Source organism: Trachurus japonicus, unplaced genomic scaffold (assembly GCF_045865225.1).
Source record: "Trachurus japonicus isolate A0001 unplaced genomic scaffold, Traja_1.0 AP030661.1".
In the NCBI taxonomy this organism is placed as follows: Eukaryota; Metazoa; Chordata; class Actinopteri; order Carangiformes; family Carangidae; genus Trachurus; species Trachurus japonicus.
The window spans coordinates 56,806-72,779 of NW_028220794.1; the positions used below are offsets into that span (position 1 = coordinate 56,806).

General features: G+C 42.7%; 1 protein-coding gene across 1 annotated transcript; it reads right to left on the reverse strand.

Annotated features, from left to right (window-relative positions):
* Window positions 1–7,360: 7,360 nt before the first annotated feature.
* Window positions 7,361–9,086, reverse strand: LOC146960142 (heat shock 70 kDa protein 12A-like). Its single transcript, XM_085772593.1, has 3 exons — window positions 8,904–9,086; window positions 8,643–8,814; window positions 7,361–8,449 (listed from the first exon to the last, which is right to left on the reverse strand). The coding sequence occupies exons 1-3, from the start codon at window positions 9,081–9,083 to the stop codon at window positions 7,410–7,412; spliced, it is 1,392 nt and encodes a 463-aa protein (XP_085628719.1). The 5' UTR covers window positions 9,084–9,086; the 3' UTR covers window positions 7,361–7,409.
* Between the last annotated feature and the right edge of the window lie 6,888 nt (window positions 9,087–15,974).

Consider the following 15,974-nt stretch of genomic DNA (forward strand, 5'->3'; position numbering starts at 1 on the left):
AAAAATGCATTTATTGTGCCATTAACCTGGTTTAAGGTGGTCTATATCACTTAAAATAAACCATATGATGACCTTCAATGTTTTTCTGTGACTTTTGTGCACTTTCTACCGTAATTTATCGTCTGAAAATAGATCGCTAGCTCGAAATGCTAATGCTATTAGCAACCGCGACATGCTAATCGCTAGCTCGGAATGCTAATTTGTCTATTCATGGGTTGCAGTGACGTCACGTCGAAGGGACCGCCGCCATATTTGTGTCCGATTTGACAGGTCTCCTCATATGACAGCATGCAAACCGCAGGATGGAAATAACAGTTTCTTAACAAAATGACAGGGTTTCATACATCCTGTCTGGGTTTATATCTCTATAACAACAGACAAACTCTATATTATCCCACTTCTTACACAGTTTATGAATTAATTAATTAATTTGAGACGTAATGTTGATCAAAGTCCTTAGTCCGGTCACATCTCCGCTGTTTGCTCCTCACCCTCCTCCCGGTCGACTTGTGTGTAGTTGTTTTCAACGAGCTTTTGATAATCAATCAGTAGATTGATGAATTATCATGTAAATGTTACGATGTGCGCATTTATGTAGACCTGTCTGTCATAAGAGATTACGATACGGGACACGTTTGTGTCACGGACTTGTGGTGGCACAGACACAGCTGGTCACAGCTGTGACACTGCGCTGGCCCGTCCGCTCTGTCCGCTCTGATCGCAGGTTTGGTTCCAGCAGCGGTGAGGGAGGCAGAGAGCCTCCACTCTCCCTCTAACAAGCTACAAGTCATTTTTCTAACATCACAATTAGTCTGAAGCTGGTAAAAATGAAACACAAGGTAAAAATCCTTGATAGTTCTTCTTAGAGTGCCTAGAGAGAGAGAGAGTGGCGCCACCTCCGTTCACTGCAATGGTTCAGTTTTTTCACAGCAATGGCGGCGCATGGAGCCCCTCAAAAGTTCCCGGAAGTTAGCATTTGCTAACTGCCGCTCAATGTATTCCAATGGAGCAGCTGGTCGGAGCAGCACTTATTCTCTCTCTAGGCACTCTAGTTCTTCTGCCCTGCTCCGCTGATCAGAGCGGCGTCCCTAGCAACGGCCCGTTTTACTTAGCAACGGTCTGTTATACAGAAATAAAAGACTGAAAGCAGAATCAGTGAGTAATTAATAAGAAAGTAATCAAAATGCAGAATTCAATATATCCATGTTATTAAAAAAAAAAAAGTGAATCCCCTCTTTTTGTGAGACTTGTCACAGCCCACGCTGCCACTGATACAGTAGACCGCCTGCAGTCAATTCCGTCTATAACTTAACGTCTTTTGGGATGGAATAAAACTGCAGTCCGGGGTTTCTTTGGCGACTGCTATCACAGTCAACAGCACAATATAATCCTGGCATCTTTCAAATAACGTCAATTTTCGGTCTCTTGCTGATTTCCTCCAACTACTCCACTTGTTCTGGTAACGTGACGCTGTGATCTGTGCCCAGATTGACCTGATTGGGACACAAATATGGCGGCGGAGAAACACAGTGACGTCATGTGAATCTAATGAATTGTTTATGCTTAGTTCATGCTAATCGCTATGCTAATCATTAAGCTAAAGCTAAGTTTCCATTGCACATTTGTACCTTGTCACCATGAGTGAAAAGGAGCAGGATGAAGAAAACTTCTCTGTTGTTATAATTACACTGGCTTACTTCAACACCAATATTATACTCTATTTCACCATGAATTTGTCTATTGTTTATGCTTAGTTTATGCTAATCGTTATGCTAATCACTAAGCTAAAGCTAAGTTTCCATGTGGTTTGCAATGAGAAGATGCAGTTTATTTATTTTCTATGCCATCTGAACTGCTCGTTTGTGTTAGTAGCCACTGCAAAGGCTAACAGTACCATTCAAGGTGTGGTTTATTTCATTTTTTGACGAAGAAATTGCACTTTTGTGTATAAAAACTGTATTTAATTTGATGTTTAAGAGTTAAATATTAAAAAAGTGAATTAAAATAGTTAAAAACTGATGATACAAGATAAATAGAGGTTAAAAAGGATGGATAAATTATGTGTCTGTTAAAAATACTATTGTTGATATGATAAATCATGAATAATTGATTACATGTATGGTTAAAACTAATTGTTTTAATTCATAATAATTTATTTATTGTGCGTTAATGTATTTCCTTGATTTTTGGTGATATATTTCATGTTTGAACTGAGAAGATGATGAGACAGAATCAGATGAAGTTCCTTACAACTGTGCACTTTCTGTGTAGGTTGTTTTTTCTGAACTACTGTCCGAGAAATAGAGAGAAAGAGACGGTTGAGACGGCGAGCCCAGCCCAGCGGTTCAGAGAGAGAGAGTTGGAGACGCGGTGTGGCCAGCTGCAGAACCTTCCTCGACGACTCCATCATCTGAATCTCACACTCTGACAACAGATAAGACACACACACTCCTCACCTACCCGGGTTGAAGTAGTAGTAGTAGTAGTAGTAGTAAAAGTGAAAAGACACAGAGGACAAAGAGACTGAATTGACATTGATACACCAGGGTTTTTTCTAGGCCAAAATTTGGGCTGAGGCGGCACACACACACGCTTTATCTCCGCATACCCATCTCTCTCTAGGAAAAAAAAAACCCTGACTCCTGTACTGCGAAGGAGACTCTTGGCGTCATATTATTCTACTTCCTCACTAAATGGAGCGACAACGGGCTGATTTCAGCCAAGAGCAGCAGGTTGTTTTGATGGAGAGTATAAGCAATATAAAAAAGCTTGATCGCAGCCTGAAGCAACAGTGTTGCTGCAAATATGAAGAGATGAGGCTGCTTTTAATTTCTGACAGCTGAACATTGTGCTACTTTTAAATATTAAGCTTTATTCAGCATTATTTATATATTTCACTGATCGCAAGTATGAAATGGGAGTGTGTGTTTTATTGAAAGCGAGGCTGGTGTGTGTATGAAAATAGGTTTCAGTGTAGACTTATTCAAGATTTGCGTTTGGGCAACACTGACATATAACGGGCGATCGTAGCATCATAATTTATTATTCACAGCCATATTAAGTGAAATTATTAACTTTACCGATTATCCATCTGATTATCTGTCCTGCTGCGAGCGGACAACTTCTTTCAGCGGTGACTGTAGGCCTATATAAAAGTGAAATATAGCCTAGGCTGTAGCCTAATATATAATGAGCTCCTGACGCGAGTCGGATCAACACTGAGCAGCGTCTTCCCTCAGCTGAACGTCTGCAGGCGGAGACGCTCAGAGAGAAAGTAACAGCAGCGGATCAAACGCTCCATTCTGATTCAGCTCCACTGGACTTTCAAAGTAAAGCTGACGCAGCTGAAAATAAGTTAAATAGTGAAACAGCGGCGCTGAAACTCTGAACATAACCTAAGCACAAGTTACCGTGGTGATCTAGTCGGGTTAAAAGAGAGCCACCTTCGTAGTACAGGAGAGCCTGGCTTTAGACTCAACATACCTCGCTAACCCACTAAACTGGCTTCACAGTAGCTTCACCCCTCCGTCTCTTCTCTCTCTCTTCACGCTCTGTGCCGGTGGGGTGCGTTCACGCTCAGCACAACGTCTGCACGGAGCGGAGCCCCAATGAGCCCCGCCCCCGCGGGCACACAAGCAGCGCCTCAACGTCATCTTGCGGCCCGGAGCTGAAATCAAACGCACCCCTTCTGTGCGGTCTAGTTGAAAACAGCGCCACTGGGCTCCTATAAAACAACATTGAGTTTCAATCAAGATTCCAGCGGCAGACAATTTCAGCGAGGCGGCCGCCTCAAAATTTATAATGCAGAAAAAACCCTGTACACAGAACACACACATTGGATCCTCTTGAACTGAATTTACCAGAATACTGAGCAGGAGAGCTCAGTTTCTATTCCTTGGACTCTTCTTTTTGTTTTGTTTTTTATTTATACGGCGCCTTATTTTGATAAACAAGTGCACAGTCAAGCTGTTGATGTTTATTATTTGTTTGTTTTTTTAAGTATATTTTTGGCTTTTGGACTTTATTTGAGGATAGAGATAGACAGGAGAGAGGGAATGACATGCAGGAAAGGACTGCCCGACGCGGGATTCGAACTGCGCCATGCACCGCTGCGTAGATTGATATTAACATATCACCTGTGCAAATACCAACACACACTCCTCAGCAACTCAACTCAACTCCTGGTGCTAATGTTAGCTAAAGCTTTAGCTAACGTTAGCTAAAACTCTTTTTTTTCACACAATGCAAATGAATGAAACACGCTGGCCACGAGGAACACAATGTAAACAGGATTATTATCGATGGATTATTAAACTGTTGGAGCTTGATGACTGCTGCTGCTGACTGATTTAGACGTCACCAGTGAAGGTAAGAAACATTTCTTAGAGGTTTGATCAGCTGTTCCTCTGCTCAGCTCGAGACTCAGATTAGAGATGTGATGATCATTTACCGTCTTATTTTATGGTGATGGGCGCTATTACAGTTAATACGGATGTTTACATCAGATTGCTGCTGTGTGTGTGTGTAAGGTTGTCGGTGTGTGACCGAGGGTCCAGCCTGTTGCCGTGGTGACTGATGTTTATCACGGTGTGAATACGTGGGCCGGTCGGGGGAGGACGGGCTGTGGCAGCGAAACTGAAAACTGTCGGAGTAACGTCAGGTTGTTGTCGGTTGATCCAGTGAATGATCAACTTCAGGATTTTCCTCTGGATGTAAACATGCTGCAGACTTCCGCTTGTAAGCAAATCAGTGCAGTGCCCTAACGAATTTTGTCCAAGTGGAGTTGCCGTAGGCAGCTGTCACTGCGCATCTTTTTTTTTTTTTAAATGTATTATTAGTTTAACAGCTCTGGGCCGATCTAATTACTTAAAAAAAAACTTTTTGTGCATTTTTTTGCACTAATATTGTCCATTTGGAATAACATTCTGTCTTTGAGTAATAGATAGAATAGTTAGGGAGAAAGAAATAAATGATGCCAGCGACATGCTGGATCAAACTAAGAACCAACTCGTCTCCTCGTTCTCCTCTTCCCTACAATGTAAAATTAAATTTGTGCTTTTTAAAAAAAATCAGATTAATCTAAGAAATAATGGACAGATGAATGGATTATCAAAATAACGGTTAGTTGCAGCCCTAGACCGAGGTCACATGGTCTGGAGGTTGATGACTGATCTTAGTGGTGAGAGGAAGAGGAGCAGCAGTCACAGTGACCTCACCACAGACCCTGATGGCCACCAGATGGCGCTGTTACAGCATTCATTACAGCAGCACTGTAGCACCACTACTAGAGGAAATTATGGGATGTATTGTTTTGTAAATACATGAATGTTAATGTTCTTTCAGATCACACTGACACACACACTGTACCACACCCAACACATCAACAAGACACCTGTCAGTGAGTAGAGTGTTTCCTGTCTCTGACACACGCACGCACGCACACACGCACACACACACACACACACACACACACACACACACACACACACACAGCGTGGGTTTCCAGACAGGTTCTCTTGCTCTTTAAGGTAAGTCATGTTTATTTTTGTCCGTTAGATATTAAATGTTACACATTGAACCACAACTCCAGTTGCTGAAAGAACACACATTTAGTTTTAGTTTATTGTCATATACAATAAAGCTACCGTGTACGGTCAATGTAATGAAAAGCAGTGTGCCAGACAACTCTTCAACCCCCATCACAATAAAAAGAGCAATGAATAAGTCAAGAAATAAATAGAATAGAATATACTTTATTAATCCCTTTCCCATCTTTATTAAAGCTCCAGTGTACAAAGGTAGAATATTATAGCAGAATAATACAATGCAACAATTTGAAATAGGAGAAAAAGATAAATTACAAATTAAATATTATAAAAATTACAAAGTTAAAAACTATGAGAATGAACCCCAAAGTTTGCCACTCCTCCTCCCCATCTTAACAATATATACAAAAGAAAATATAAGTATACAATAAATAAATCTCTGTTGAGGTGATATTGCACCTAGAAATAAGCTGCTTCATTGTACAGGTCAAAGTGAGCTGGTTAAATAGCCATAAAATAGTCAAAAACAACATTTAATAACCAAGAGAATAATTGCAGTGTTCAGCAGCCTGATGGTCTGTGGATAGAAGGTCCTTGAGGCGACTGGTGCCTTGATGCTCCTCAGACGCTTTCCTGAAGGGAGGAGGGCAAACATATATACTTTCTTGCAAAAAAAATGAGTTAATTCAAAGGTAAGTAACCCCAGAGCCACCAAACCAAAACTAACTCAACTCCAACTTTATTGAGCTCACGTGGACTCAATGTCTCACTGATGTCTTCATGGGACTTCCTCATATTTAGCACAACCATCACTCAGAGGGTCAGAAGAAGTTCTTGTCCATAACCTCAGCACCATGAGGGAACCGAGGCCTCGACCAGGAAGAACCAGGAGAACTTAACCCGTCTAAAGATCATCATTATTGACTTTGAGGCTCTGGAGGATGATCCAGGATTCATAACAGTTAGTGGACAAGTTCAGTCTCAGTTGTGTAGTGATGAGGTTCTGCCTTGTTACAGGCTCCATAACGCTCCCACATGTAGAGACATGTTGGGTTGAAGGTGTTAGGAGGGTCATGAAATTCAACAACCATCATCTGTTTTTTCTTTTCTTAGTTTATTAGTTTTACACAACATTCAAAATAAGCAAAACATCGGCAACATGAACACAACAATAATCATCCCATCAGTCCAATATATTTAAGGTTTGTAAGATCAGGTGTCTTTACTGCAATTTTTCCCAAATTGACATGAAAGTTAAAGTTAAGGCCTTTTTTCTTACACGACCTGAGCTACTTAACATTGTTTCCCTTTTCTTTTAATGTTTTCTTTTTTGTCTCAGCATATTGTTGTCTTTGCCTGAAGAAAATGGCTTCTGAATAATTTTCATAAAACTTATTTTATTTTATTTATTAATTTTTACATATTTTGTACTGTATCACAATCAGAATGAAAAACCTTATAAATATGTAGCCTACATAGAATCTGTTCTATAGATCCCTGACATACCTCTTCACTATTCATGGAAAGTACTGACTCATCAGTATAACAGCAAAACATTAGACATATTCCAGTTAACATACAGTATCCATCAAATATTTGTTATTACAGGATTATCATTGTATAACCATTTTGAATTACAGCCATTTTAATATCAGCTGTTTGATTTAAAGGAACTCTAACTATATAAAAAAAATGAAAAAAAATGTTTCAATGTGCAAAAACAAAACTTAACTCACTAAAATAAAATACAGTATATCATTATACCAGAAAAATGATCAATGTATATCTCTGATTACAGACACTTCCAGTGATTCTAAAACTGTCTGACCCAACTCTCACCAGCTGTGTTTTCTGAAACATTTCTTATTCCTGAGTCATGAAGTCGAGATTGACTGAAGCTGTTGACTTGGACTTCATGTCAGTAGCAGTTGCTATCATTTCTGTGAAGCCAAACCTAATCTCCAGTTTGACTTTACGATTCTTGCCACCTGTAATGTCTGGCATGTCAACACAGAAGGAGCCGATTTCCTCTATTCCCTTCTCATCCACATAGAGTGGAGCTGGTGTTCTGCGCGTCTGAAAAAAACGTAACTCCATACTTTTCTGATTGGCTACTACAGGTGTAAAGGTGTATTCCCTGGTTTCATCCCAGCGCACATCCTCATCAATATCTACAAGTTTGCTAAAGATATCGTCACACCGATCTTCTCCATCTTTGGTAGTGTATTTCTTCTCTGCCTTGTGCTTGGACTCATCAAACCTCCTAGAGATATCGGTCCCATAAGTGAAGGCACTTTTGCGAGATGCCACCACAGCTGGGTTTGTTGCAAACATCACAGCTCCCTTCACAATCGCCTCTTGGGGCCTAGCAGGACACAGCACTTTACAGTTTGGTCTGAATTCCCTGATGATGTGTTGACGGAGGGTCTCGCTTTCAGCGTAGCCCCCCACCAACACGATGAACTCAATGCTCAGGTCTTTCTTTAAGATTTCTCTGAGACTTTTGGTGACGCTGGTTAGAGACCCCTCAAAGAAGGATTTCATCTTCCCCTTTGTGATTTTGATTGACCCGCTGTTCCAGGAAGCTCCCTGCACTCCTTTAAAAAACTGCTCCATGTTTTTCTTTTTCTTAGCTATTTCTCCCAGATTATATTGGCAGGTGATCTGAACATCTTTCTCTGTTCTTTTTTTGAGAACAGTGAAATCATACATCATTCTCTGAACCTCACTGGGAAACTCTCTCTCAAATTCATCCCAGACACCATCACAGAAGATTTCTCTGAGGAACTCTTTGAACTTCCTGTCAACAGTTTGACCTCCCATGTCGTTTCCTGAGGCCTTGTCCAGCTCCTTCAGGGCTCCTCCTTCCAGCACCTCATGAACTGTCATGTCAATAGTTCCACCTGCAACACAAAAAGAATCTGACCAATGCCTGTACAAACACCATGTTACAGACACTTTCACCCATGACAACAAATTATAACAGAAACTTTTAGGTTCAGTAGGTCAACTGAAGCCCAGCTAGGAACCATTAGAGTAAGTCTTGGTTCGTGGTTTAAAACCAGTGATGGGAAGAACAATAAACACACACATTACCTCCACAATCAACAACAACATATTGTGTTCCTGATGTCTGGTCTAATGTGTCTCCTCCCTGGTTTTGTGTGATGAAACCTTCAGGTGGCAGCTTCTTACACCAGACTGAGGCTGCCTCTGGCTCCAGTGCAATGAGCAGCTTGTCTTTAGTTTCTTCAGTCACAATACCAGCCTAAAGGTTCAAGAGCAAAACTGATCAGTCCTTTTCAAAACCAAAACTTTTACTGCACATCTCCCAACACTTGATGTTTTCAGCGTTACCTCAGTTGCAGCTTCTCTCATGAACTGTTTAGCTGAAGGATCCCAGATGGCGGGGACAGTCAGCACCCAGGTGAAGTCAGAGGCAAAGAACTTCCTCCCCTGGGTGTTGTTCTGGATAGTTTCCAGTGCGTCATCTTTCATGTATCGTAAAGCTGCTGTGAAAACCTGCAGGGCCTTCATCGACTTCCCATTTGCACCTTTGATTGTCACATTCCTGTTGAGTTCCTGTCGATGAGTGACAAGATATTCACATGTGTTTTTAGGGTGAACTGTCTTTCTACATGTTTTAACAATAACTTTGCATGTTATTCAGTGAATTTTTATGGTCATCTCTGTGATCTGAAGTCACTAGCGCTGTCAAGCGATAAAAAAATTTAATCAGATTAATCAAAGGGTTTCTGTGGATTAATTTTGATTAATCAAAATTAAATATCATTCATTTTTTATCTATGTTAATCGCGTTTTATTTTGCATGAGCAAACACTCAAGAAATAAGAGAATATATTTACACTTAACATATTTATTAAGTAAGGGATAATGTATAGTTCGGAGGTTGTTATGGAGAAATAAACCCCTGAAGGGATTTATTTCTCCATAACAACTGACCAACTATACATTATCCCGCTTATTACACGCTTTACGAGTGAAATAATTAATTTGAAACATAATGTTGATAAAATACGACTTTCATCGATTTATTGCATCATTTAAGGCGGGCTTACACTGCACGACTATTCGTCTGTTCACATCTCAAACTGCACGAGCTTCCCTCTTCAGTCCTACGTCTCAGATCAGTCTCAGACCCCCACTAATTGCACGTCGTTCTACGATTGCGCTCCACCACGATTACCCTGCGATGCCGCTGAGATTTGTGCTGCTCTATAATTGCTCGATTGTAAACCTCAAATTGACATTGGTTCCTGATATTGGTTCCTATATAGCAGAGTCCATGTGGAAGATCAGACCGACAAACACACACACAGACAGCGCGCATCACCTCCAAGGCCGGTGCTGCAGAGAGAGAGAGAGAGCGGCGCTCTCCAGCCAGCTGACGTGTAGTTCACCTGCGGCTCACCTGCAGCTGTCAGAGGAGCCTCGCTAGTTCTCTCTCTGGCCTGCACTTTGTTTAAAAATTCAGCTGATCAGGAGCCAGAGCACAGTGGAAGTGGCTGGTGTGTAGGCTCGCTATTTTATACTGTAACGGCAAGAAAAAATAATCGTCCTCAATTGCTGATTGATAGTGTGTGTACATTTGTCGGGCTGATCTTCCACCACGGACTGCGCTGCATTACTGATCATCACCCGGTCACCCTGTCTGTCACAGCTGTGGTCTAACTTCAGCTTGTCGCTTCCCTGTCCCTCCTCTCTCTGTCTGCTCGTTCTAACTCCATCTGACGAGGTTCAGCATCACACTCAGGTTCATAAAGGCTCTGTGCTCTGTGCTAAAACAATCTGTCATGGTAAAAACTTGTCGTATGTGCAGAATCGTGACGTAGGACCCCATACATTGTCCGTCACGACGAGAAATTTTCTGGCATGTCAGAAATTAATCGGGAGGTCGGCGACTCGTCTTTAGGACGTCGGGACGTGACGCAGAGCCTCACTAACCATACGTCCCGATTATGCTCACGACCCCGCGATCCCTCTAAGATTATGCAAATTAGGCTGCGACTCGTCTGGGACGAGAAAATCGTGGCAAAATCGTACAGTGTAAGCCCGCCTTTAGTGAATCTGCAAGACCGGTCACTTCCGCTGTTTTGCTGAGCCTCCTCCCGTTCGAGCATTTGAAGCCTTTGATAATCAATCAGTGGATCGATGGATTACCATACACGTGTTACGATGTGTGTATTGTGGGGTGGTGTGTGGCGCAGTGGGTAAAGCGGCTGCCCCATGTAGAGGCTACAGTCCTCACCGCAGGCGTCCCCGGTTCAAATCCCGCGTCGGGCAGCCCTTTCCTGCATGTCATTCCCCCTCTCTCTGCCTCCCCCTTTCCTGTCTATCTCTACAGCGCGCTATCAAATAAAGGCAAAAAGCCAAAAAATGTACTTAAAAAAAAAAGATGTGTGTATTGTGTGTAGTTGTATCTGTCATAAACAAGAGGTTAGGTTAAACGTTTGTGTCGCGGAGTTGCGGTGCCACCGAGACGAGAGGAGAGCTGTGACACCGTGTCAGAGGCTCTGATCGCTTGGTTTGGTTTCCAGCCTCCACTCTCCTTAACAAGTTACAAGTCATTTATCTAACATCACTATTAGTCCGAAGCTGTTTAATAACGGTAAAAATGAAACATAACTTTTCGAAATTTTCAAAATAAAACACCGCATTTGACAAATACTACGTGTGTGCGTTATATATTTGTGTTTATTTATCTAAACATAGCATGAGAGAGATGAACACACACACACACACTAAAGGGCTGCAAGGCCTGACATTATAGACTAATTCGGGCCGGGGTGGGGCTTAATATTCAATGAACACCTCGGGCTCTGGCTCACTGGACCCAAGTTACGTTAATAACTCTCATTCTGCACAGTGGTCTTCATAGGCACATCTCAGCACGCACCTGTGCTTTATTGCGTTGTGTTATACGTGACAAAATGTCAACACATAATGTAGCCTACACCCGCACACTCAAGTTTATTTCATAGGCTTCAGAAAGCATCAAACACATTTTAAAAAAAAGGTCCGTCAGACCATCTAGCGTTAATGATGTAATATTTTCTGTCGAGCTTGGGCCGGGTTTGGGCCGTAAAATTACGGACTCGTGTCGGGCTGGGCCGGGGCCTAAGTCCTGGGCCCGTGCAGGGCTCTAACACACACACACAACTGAGGGGCAGAAGCGCTTGTGGACGAGAAATGCGCATCTGGTGTGAACGGGAGGGCTTCAGCGCTTCCGCGGCCGGTGTGTCCCTAGTCTACTCGGACAAACTGCCCGAAATGCGCAGCCAGAGACATTTCAGGGATTTTGAGTGATTCTGCGCTGCAGATGGGTTAATTGCATTAAATCTTTTAATCAGATTAATCATGATAGGTCAAATTCTAGGGCTGTCAAATTAACGCGTTAGAGCAACATTGTGGAGTTTATCAGCCTTAAAGTCCCTGGAAAGTGACACTGGATTCGTTTTCTGAGTTAATCACATCCCAGACATATGTCCTATTAACCATCCTGCCAATTTTGGATGCTAGAAAAATTCGTTTAGTAGGTGAAATTAGGTTTTAAAATCATGACTAAATGAGGCAGTTCTCGCAGCTCTGGATGTCTGCTGCAGGCACATAAGCCCCGCCCACTTGCTGAGCTTCATCAAGTTTCAACTGTCAATCAAATGGCCTACTGCTAACTACTACTGTCACATCGTACCCGAGCAGCCACGGGCTTGAGCCTGAGTCTGAGTCCAGCTCTTATCTGAATGTCTCGGATACACACTGAGCAGTGAGGGAAATATGCTGGGGGCACACGGATCTCCGCTACCCTGATAGCGTTAGCTCGGCGGCTAATAGCCCGGCGCTAACGCGTTAGCTCGACTAGCCCGGCGCTAACACGTTAGCTCGGCGGCTAGCCCCGTTCGTTCACCCCGAGCCTCCATGGTCCCGAGCCACTGCAGCATCAGACCCACGGCTCACCGCCACAGCAGCGGGAGCCTTGAAGGCTACACCACAACAACAATGAGGGCCGCCACCGTCAGCACAGGACGACGGGCCTAGTGCTAGCCGCCGAGCTAATGCTATCAGGGCAAGCAGAGATTCATCTGCTGACGGCGGCGGCCCTCAGTGTTGTTGCCGGTGTAGCCGTTGCTGTGTCGGTGAGCTGTGGGACGGACGCTGCAGAGGTTCACCTGGACTGTGGCTGTTTTGGCTTTTAGAGTTTTGCCACCGGGCGCCGGCTGGTCCCACGGTGGCAGTCTCATTAGTTTGTTTGAATTAAAAGTGGAGCTTCATGTTTCACATAAGCGCAGCGCTGCCTCTGGGATCTGTATAGACTATGTTCAAATAACACCACATTTACATCAATAAATAAATGTTTTACAATGACCTGATAAGTCTGCATTACATTTTATTAAGACAGAGACCAAGCTAGTGGACTGGTAGCTCCGGCGGCGCTGGTAGCTCTAGGGGTAGTGGCAGCAGACGCTCGTTGGCATTCTTGAAGTATTTATAATATTACTGTGCACATGGGAGGAGTTATGAAAGTAGGGACGCCAGTGCGTCACGGCGTCCCCCTCTGTAAGCCTGCCCTTAAAAACAAAGACCACTGAAGCAGAGTGAAACTGTGAAACCCTAACCTCTAAAATTAAGCACTGCACAAAAATGGGTCTTTTTGCATGTTTTTATCAACACATTTCGAACACTTTTAATATATTTTGAAACAAAACTCCAATTTCACTTTCCAGGGACTTTAAAATAATGTTTCCAGACTCATTGCAATGGTAGAAAAATGGTTACCCCTGAGATGATAGTGCTTCTCAACCAGATGGTGGAAGCACTGAGCTGAAATTCCGCAATTTTGATTGAACGACAGCCCTAGAAGTTACTAAGGTCTACACAAAGTTTAACAATATGGAAGAGTATAATTACATCATTACATTACATTATAAATCTGTTTTATGATATATTACAAAAATACTTAAACTACACAATTTATGATGAACCATGAAGAACATTGTCATAATTGGTACTCACTTTGTCGTAGAGGGACATCTTGAAGTAACTGAAGAAAAAGTGTTTTCTTGCCTCCTCACCACACATTTCACCATAAGCCATTTGGGCTTCATAACCAAACTTTAAAAATTCTTTATGTTCGTCGAAGAGGATGCAGGTTGGGGTCTTTGGGGTGTCTTTTCCAACCTCTTCACCCCAGCGCTTTAACTGTAGATCGACTTCTTCTCCTCTGGGTGTTATGCTGAAAGCATACCCACTGAAGGCAGTGCCAAAGTCAACTGCGATGATGTATGAGTCGCCCATCTTCAAAGCAGGAGAAGGCTCAGAGTGCTGAAATGCAGCAGTTACACTGTATTTATCAGCTTTGCATGGGGAGGGGCAGACTGAGAACACTCCCATCCACACCTCCTCGGTTTGTGGAGTCACATATAAATACTGGTGTAACTTTCACTTTAACCTCATTCCACCCAGAGACGGAGCAACAGCAAAGCAACAAAGAAAAATGTTTCAACATCAAGGCATATATGGGTAAATATATCAAATACATAATTAAATTCTCTCAACTATACTGTGTTCAGATTTAGATCTTTGCACTGTTTAAAGTATTAATGGTTTAATTAAAGTGTTATATTAAAGCAGATATCACTGGCACGGCCGTTTCGGCTAATGCTGCGTTCAAGGCAGGCTTTTGAAACCGTAAGTTACAGCTTCAAGACACAACTACGACTTGGTAGCGTTCCAGGTAACCCGTAGCTCGTGTTTTTACCGTCCTGTTGTCTGTGAAAGTTCCCTATAACGGCCACTCGTAACTTCCGACCCGTGAACTCGTACCAGATCGAACTGGTATGACTTCACAGGAAGGAAAAACACAAAGTACGAGTTTCCTTGAACGCACCATGAGTTAGCAGCCCCCGCCCTTGTCAGGCATCAATTGGTCCTCGTGCTACGTCACCACATTCACGCGCATCCCTTGGCTGCACACACAGCCCTTCATGCCGTTCTCTCTTCTCATTGGATAACACTTGTATCCCACAAGGAAAATTTTCTCCTCGGGTTACAGCAGAGCAGAGTGACGGAGAGACTCGTGTTTAGGCTGAAATACTTCATGTAAGTGATTGCTGACGGAAAATAGGACTATTTAGGACTTATATTAACAAAAACATTCCACTGATATCTGCTTTAATATAAACTAGAAAATTTCCTCTGGGGAAATTTTGAAAGGGCCACGGGGCTACTGCCGGTTTTGCCATCTCTGTCAACATGGGAATCAAACCCACGATCTTAAGGTCAAGACAGAGCTGATCAGACAGACACATGATCATCTTTCTATAAGCACTGATATGGAGGAGCTGTAACCACATTAGGTTACGTACGTGTGTGTGTGTGTGTGTGTGTGTGTGTGTGTGTGTGTGTGTGTGTGTGTGTGTGTGTAATCATATGAAGTTACCTGTGTGTGTTAGTGTGGGAGAGGAGTGCGCGCTTACGCGCACATTTGTATGTTATCTGTGTGTTTTGATGTGTGTGTGTCTGTAACTGTAATCACATGAAGCTGGTCCTAGAGTCTGTGTCTGTGTGTGTGTGTGTGTGTGTGTGTGACTGACTTGACACATGTTGTGAGCTGCATCCTGTGTCAGTCTGATTTAGCTGTGTCTGTGTTTATAAACATTTAAACGAGCGCCAGGTGGATTGTTTATGAAGTTAACGAGCTCTGGCCTGAGAATCACAGAGGTTACCACGGCGATAGGGGCCCCCGCAGGCTGAGACAGACAGAAACGTGGAGAAAAAGAGTGATTTTCTGCCTCTGCACTGGTCTCGCAAAAGGCTTACTGTGACAAAACGGTAACTCCTATCAGAACAAAACACAGATCAACGTTGCTCTAAGGACTTCCTGAAAAATTTGGTACGATTTTGTGTTTCTACAGTAAATATTTTGGAGACGCTGGCAGTTTTAAAACATCGGTCCGTTCTGCTTCTCTCAGAAAATATTTGTATTGGAGTCAATGAGGAGCAGAGACAGCCGTGGCTGCACTTAGAGGCTGATTCTGTAAATTCTGTAAGTCTCTCTGATATTTTGAGCACATGGTGAGAGACAGAACAAGTTTGTCTACAATTTTCTGAAAAAATGATGTGTGTAGAGTGTAAATTGTGGCCGGGCCGAGTGTGGAAAGAGAAAAAATCTGTCGTTTTTCTGGGCTTTCTGCCACTCTAACTGATGATGTCACGCGCTCTGACACGAACATTCCGTGCAATACACAACCATTATAATCTCATAATTTCTCCAAAAATGATTATGGTCATTGATCAGGGATTGATCAAAAACGATATGACCTATCAAAACGTGGAGTAATACGCCAATACACAAGACTTGTGTCTACTATTTAAAGTTCAAATGAAGTCTCTAGGTGAAAGTATGCCTGA

What these genes read in the sequence shown, in the direction of transcription:
- LOC146960142 (XM_085772593.1), bottom strand. Translation starts at nt 9,083, where the DNA reads ATGAAGGCCCTGCAGGTTTTCACAGCAGCTTTACGATACATGAAAGAT. An exon ending in TGAGAGAAGCTGCAACTGAG is followed by an intron (nt 8,815 to 8,903) that starts GTAACGCTGAAA and finishes TTGAACCTTTAG; the next exon opens with GCTGGTATTGTGACTGAAGA. An exon ending in TGTTGTTGTTGATTGTGGAG is followed by an intron (nt 8,450 to 8,642) that starts GTAATGTGTGTG and finishes TTTGTGTTGCAG; the next exon opens with GTGGAACTATTGACATGACA.